This window comes from Anabrus simplex, chromosome 1 (assembly GCF_040414725.1).
Source record: "Anabrus simplex isolate iqAnaSimp1 chromosome 1, ASM4041472v1, whole genome shotgun sequence".
Taxonomy (NCBI): domain Eukaryota; kingdom Metazoa; phylum Arthropoda; class Insecta; order Orthoptera; family Tettigoniidae; genus Anabrus; species Anabrus simplex.
Genome location: NC_090265.1, coordinates 842,654,672 through 842,660,159, shown reverse-complemented (window position 1 = coordinate 842,660,159; position 5,488 = coordinate 842,654,672). Strand labels below are relative to the sequence as shown.

At 40.5% G+C, this 5,488-nt stretch overlaps 1 protein-coding gene across 2 annotated transcripts; it reads right to left on the bottom strand.

Annotated features, from left to right (window-relative positions):
* Window positions 1–553: 553 nt before the first annotated feature.
* On the bottom strand, window positions 554–2,970 carry LOC137500943 (uncharacterized). 2 transcript variants are annotated; one of them, XM_068227702.1, is made up of 2 exons: window positions 2,684–2,970; window positions 554–1,093 (listed from the first exon to the last, which is right to left on the bottom strand). In XM_068227702.1, the coding sequence occupies exons 1-2, from the start codon at window positions 2,831–2,833 to the stop codon at window positions 830–832; spliced, it is 414 nt and encodes a 137-aa protein (XP_068083803.1). In that variant the 5' UTR covers window positions 2,834–2,970; the 3' UTR covers window positions 554–829. The 2 variants fall into 2 exon arrangements, 1 of the variants encoding a protein (XP_068083803.1); XR_011018293.1 differs by lacking the exon at window positions 2,684–2,970 and adding an exon at window positions 2,378–2,479 and having other exon boundaries at window positions 978–1,093.
* Between the last annotated feature and the right edge of the window lie 2,518 nt (window positions 2,971–5,488).

Below are 5,488 nucleotides of genomic sequence, written 5' to 3'. Positions count from 1 at the left end.
GATTGAAAGGAGAAGTGCTGTAGGTGCCGGTCATATGCTAATTCGGGAATTACAAATGGAGGACTCACAGCAGTTTCGAAATGTTTGTAGATTGACCAGCTCTGAAGTTGAGTTTATTATCGAATCTGTGGGACCGGTAATCTTCAAGAAGGACACTAAAATGAGAAAAGCTATATCAGTGCGTGATCGAGTGATGGTTACTCTAAAACATTTTGCCACAGGTAAGTTTATTTGAATTATTTTGATTTATAGTAAGGTTCATTCTATTCATGCTGATTGTTTACTGTATACAATGCAATTCTTTTCAGGTGATTCGTTTAGCAGTCTTCAGTATCTTTTCCGTATCCCTGATTGTACGATAGTAAGAATAGTAAAGGAAGTTGCTCCTGCTATCTACAATGCCCTCGAAGGAAAATACTTACAGGTAAAGAAATCACTTATGAAATAATATCCTTATGTAATCTTATTTATTCGTGATTATAATTACACGAGTTCTAGTAAAAACAACTGATAATTCAAGGTAAAGAAACCGAAAAATACAATTTTAGGCATACTGTACATAAGTTTTTACTTCATAGAGGAAGGAAAGAAATATAGTGTACAAACTTTTGCATTACAGATCTGCCAAATTAAAAGTATTAATATAATCTCTTGCCGAATTCGACTCAGAAGTCTGTGGTAATGCAGTAGGAGATGAGAGAAAATCATTGTGTCCTGGTGAAGTGCTGTTGCTAGCACTCACTGAAGAGTATGAACACGTTGCTTCTTCGTCATCTGCCGCCCGAACTATGGCTTTTCTTATTTCATTTTTCAACTTCCTTCTAACATACTAATTTCGAAGAGTGCGTAGTTCTAAAGAAACATATTCCCCAAATTTGTCGTATTCGTCTGGTGGTCCTTTCGCCAGTACGTCTAATACATTTTTTATTGCGATGTCATCTTCTTCCTCACGTTTCCTTTTAGACGACTTCGAAGTTGTTTTCGTTTTTGCTACATTGAGAGTAGTCTCCTCGTTTTCGAAGGGCTTTTCTGAAGTTTCAAAAAAAATTTCATCCTTTGGCATGTCTCTGTCGGAATTTGAAGAACTCTCCGCCTAAAATTAAATACCAAATTACCAAATTAAAAACAAATCTAATCAGAAAACAATAAAATCAACTATTATTGTTTATTATTATTATTATTGTTATTACTATTATTTACTTTTATCATAATATTATAACAGTAATATATTAATACATCTTCCTAGTTATTCATTGACTAAAAACAAAGCAGTCACCTCCGTAAAGGCCATGAAGGGCCTTGGAGGAGTGGAAGGTAAAGGTTTCCACCATTGTTAACCTCGCCACGTGATGGGGTAGAGTGGTTAGCTCTACGCCCGGCCGCCTTTGCCCCCAGGAATTAACCTGGTACTCATTTTTGGTGTAGACTGAGTGAACCTCAGGGCCATATGCACCTCCGGAAGTGGAAATCTCGTTTCTTAAATTTTACGACTTCCTGACGGGGATTCGAACCCATGTCCTTCCGAGCGAACCGAGCACGCCTTTACCGCCTCGGCCAGGCAGCCCCTATTAATTGACTAAACAGATTATTATTCTATCATTACAGTTTCCACAAAACACGGATGAATGGCTTAAAGTAGCAGGAACGCACAGTATTGTTTTGTTGGCAATCGCAGATGCTAATTATAAATTTATTTGCGTAGACATTGGTTGTAATGGCCGAATTTCTGATGGAGGTGTACTTTCTAACAGCAGTTTGTTCGATAAACTGGAACAAAAGGCACTACCTTTACCCTGTCTTGAATCACTTCCAGGAAGAAATATGCCAGTGCCATACTGTCTTGTTGGTGATGATGCATTTGCAATGAAAACATATCCTTTGAAACCTTATTCTTTTCGTTACCAACCAGCACCCGACCGAATTTTTAATTATCACCTGTCAAGGGCTCGTAGAACTGCGGAAAACAGTTTCGGGATTTTATCAAACAGATTTCGAATACTAAGAAGACCTGTGCTCTTGGATCCGCATACAGTTAAAGACGTTGTGTCGTCAATATGTGCCCTTCATAATTTCCTACTGAACGCAAATGAGTCAGCCTATTTAGGAAATGGAATGATTGATTCTGAAGATGCAGTAAGTCGAGATGTGATATCTGGACTTTGGCGTGATGAAGATAACCCTGGAAATACACTTCTTCCGCTGGAACGAGGCAAAAGAAATAACTATACAACTTCACAAAAGGATGTGAGAGATGAATTCAAAAACTATTTTACGAGTACTGAGGGTGAAGTGGACTGGCAGTATAGACAAATCGCAACCCACAACAGAGAATAAGAAACTAGTCTTGATGAGGGAACTTATTAGAATATGAACTTACCAAATTAGATTGTGTTGGACTGGGAATAAGTTCCGGGATGACGAACTTCAGAGCATTGAAATAAGGCCAACTATTTTGGTAATTGTCATCTGTCCCGCTACCGCTTTTCCTGTTTATAATTTTTTCAATTCTAGAGAGCGTCACATTATTGATTAATTTAAATATTGTATATATATATACTTGTTATTATCATAATAACCATGCTACAATCATTATAATATATTTATTTTCATGAAGATTGAGGTGATTATAATAAAATATAAATTAACCATTTACTCTTAATTCAGCTTTATTAAACAGTCTTACCTGATTCCTTAAGTTGTGAAGTTTCCTTTGAACTTCAGCTCCGGAACACGAAAACTTCACTCTTATTTCCTCTAAAGTTTGATGTTTCTTCACTCTGTCATGCTGATCGGTACATTTCACATTCCACAAAATTTCTTGACTTTCATACATTTCAATTAACAGTTTTGTTTCCTCCGGTGACCAATTTTAGGCCATGTTGCAATTGAAAATAGAACCAAGCTCTCGATAGCTTCGCCACAATTCGAGCACAGTTCGTATCTGGAGAGCTAATCTCCGAGAGGGCCAGGGAGTACTTGTCGACTAGCGAGCACGTTGAGACAAGTTAGCTCTCGGAGAGTTGCGAGGGAATTTCCGATAGTTGCTCTCGGCACTGTGTCCATTGGCGAGTAACTGCTATCGAGATGTTCTCGCCAGTATCTACTCTCAGGTGTACGGGCACCTTTAGACGGTGACGCCGTCTCTCAGGCCAGGAGATTTGTTACGGTGAAGGAGATGCACGGAGGTGAGGGGGTCGGCGGCCGTGGCCTATACTAGGAACTGTCCCGGCATTCGCCTTAGTACGGGAGAATGGAAAACCACTGAAAACCATTTTCAGGACAGCCGACAGTTGGGGACAGCCGTGAGGTACAGCCCTGTGCCGTCTCCCGAATGCAGAGGCGTAGAGCCACGGTAGAGCCTTGGCCAACCCTTCTCTGCTCGGTTAGCTGGTCGGAGTGCGGAGCTCTTGGACCACGGACCACGGACCGTCCGTGGCCACTCGTGGGCCGAACCCCACTCTGCATCCGCCGACGTCGAACAGAACAGCAGAATGATATTGTTGGCATCCACCAACAGACTCGAACAGTTGTTATTTTAGATCCAACCATCCGGTTCGAAAGAGACTTATCACAGACCTAGGAAGTTGGCGAGGAAAAGAAGAGCATCTATGAACCATGCAACCCATATCTGAGTGAGAGACATAACATTCACCCAGAAAACTGATCCGTGATGGGTTTGCTATTTGGAAGCAGAGACAGCGTACCTAAGCAAACGTGGGAAATCTTGATAAAGCTTGGAATCCAGCACACGACACTGGAAAAAACTGTAGTGGACATTTTAAAAGATTCAGTGACTATTTTAAATAATAACTTATACTACTCCTGAATGATAAATCGTTTAGTGTTTCCTTTCTGTACAATAATTTTAGTAGTTTCGGTTATCAACGTCTAAATTGTAAAAATTCAGGATCGTTGTGGTCATTCACGGTTCCGGAACTGATGTCATTTGAAAATATTGTTTTTTTCGCGAGGAGTTTGCGAGGCTCCTTAAAGGCCCAGGCCCACTTGCATTGCAGGCCCTGTTCTTATTGTATTTGTGCTTACAACAATCAACATAAGGTGCCGTTTAGTTGGACATACAGGTAATCGTGCCCAGTTTCTGTATACTTGGCTACAAAACATGACAGCCTCAGTTTCTGGAAGCGAGCTGGAAACCAGTTGTCATCACACCCTGCATCCTGCTGAGTTAACGGGCTGTAAGTGATCCGTGTTTGGTGAGGCGAGGTTGCCAAACCACTTTCTCCCGCACTCTCATCAGTCTTTACCCCTTCTTGGTGTCGAGAGCAGTAGAAAATTTGGCAACTCCGGCTACAGTAGACGTAGTAAAACCTGTAGGCTGCTAATAGACACTGAGCTGCCGCTGGAGGGTAGTGGTGGGAGGCGATGTCCTCATGTTTTGTCCACAAGTATATCTGTTCCTTACTAATTTGTCTGATCTGAAGTGTCAATGTTATCTACATATGCTTGTATGTAGAAGAAGAAAAAAATATTATACTTTGATATCAAAGTACACTGTCCAAAGTACACAGTAATCCACAACACGAAGGATGCTTACTGAACCTATTCTGAGTCAGAGATAATAACAGCATTAATGGGAGAATGCATCACCACTTGAGTGACGTAACGTGCTGGCATTGTTCTGGATGTATCTTACAATAATCTTGACTAATTTCTTTCTAACCGAGCTCGATGGCTGCAATCGCTTAAGTGCGGCCAATATCCAGTAATCGGGAAATAGTGGGTTCGAGCTCCACTGTCGGCAGCCCTGAAGATGGTTTTCCGTGGTTTTCTATTTTCACACCAGGCAAATGCCGGGGCTGTACCTTAATTAAAAAGGCCACGGTCGCTTCCTTCCAATTCCTAGGCCTTTCCTATCCCATCGTCGCCGTAAGACATATCTGTGTCGGTGCGACGTAAAGCAAATATAGCAAAATATATATATTTCTACTTCTCATACTCCTTCGTTGTACAGAATATTTCACAGACATTTTGAAATGCAATGACGTCAAACTTTCCCACTTCCTACGGTTGTGGTTTATTGTCATATTTCCTCATATTATATAATTCTTGTCTTTAAATTGTCGTGAACATTATTAGAATCGAAAGTATATTCATGGAGGCCATAAAAGTCTGATGAATAAATTACAGTAAGTGGAATCCAGTGTTTAGCTTGGCCGCCTTTGCTCTGCTATTTTTTTCTGCAGTAGGCTGAGTGAACCTCAGAGTCTTGTCCTTCTCCAGGAGTGGAAGGCTCATTTCGAAATTACACGACTTCCTGATACGGAATGGAATCCATTCCTTCCGAGTAAACGAAGAATGGAATGGAATAATATCATAAAACCATATCATTAAATGGTCACTCCAATATTTGCAGGCGAATTCTTACCCTAACTCGCAATGTATTCTTTACTTAACAGGTTGTTAAGTGACTAACACTTTCAATAATATTCTGATATATGGTTTTTCATCCTTAGTAATGTGATTGCAT

Bases quoted from the DNA above. Each gene is read 5' to 3' on its own strand.
- LOC137500943 (XM_068227702.1), bottom strand. From the start codon at position 2,833: ATGTATGAAAGTCAAGAAATTTTGTGGAATGTGAAATGTACCGATCAG. The intron at 1,094-2,683 runs GTAAGACTGTTT...ATTTAATTTTAG, and splicing joins TTCACAACTTAAGGAATCAG to GCGGAGAGTTCTTCAAATTC.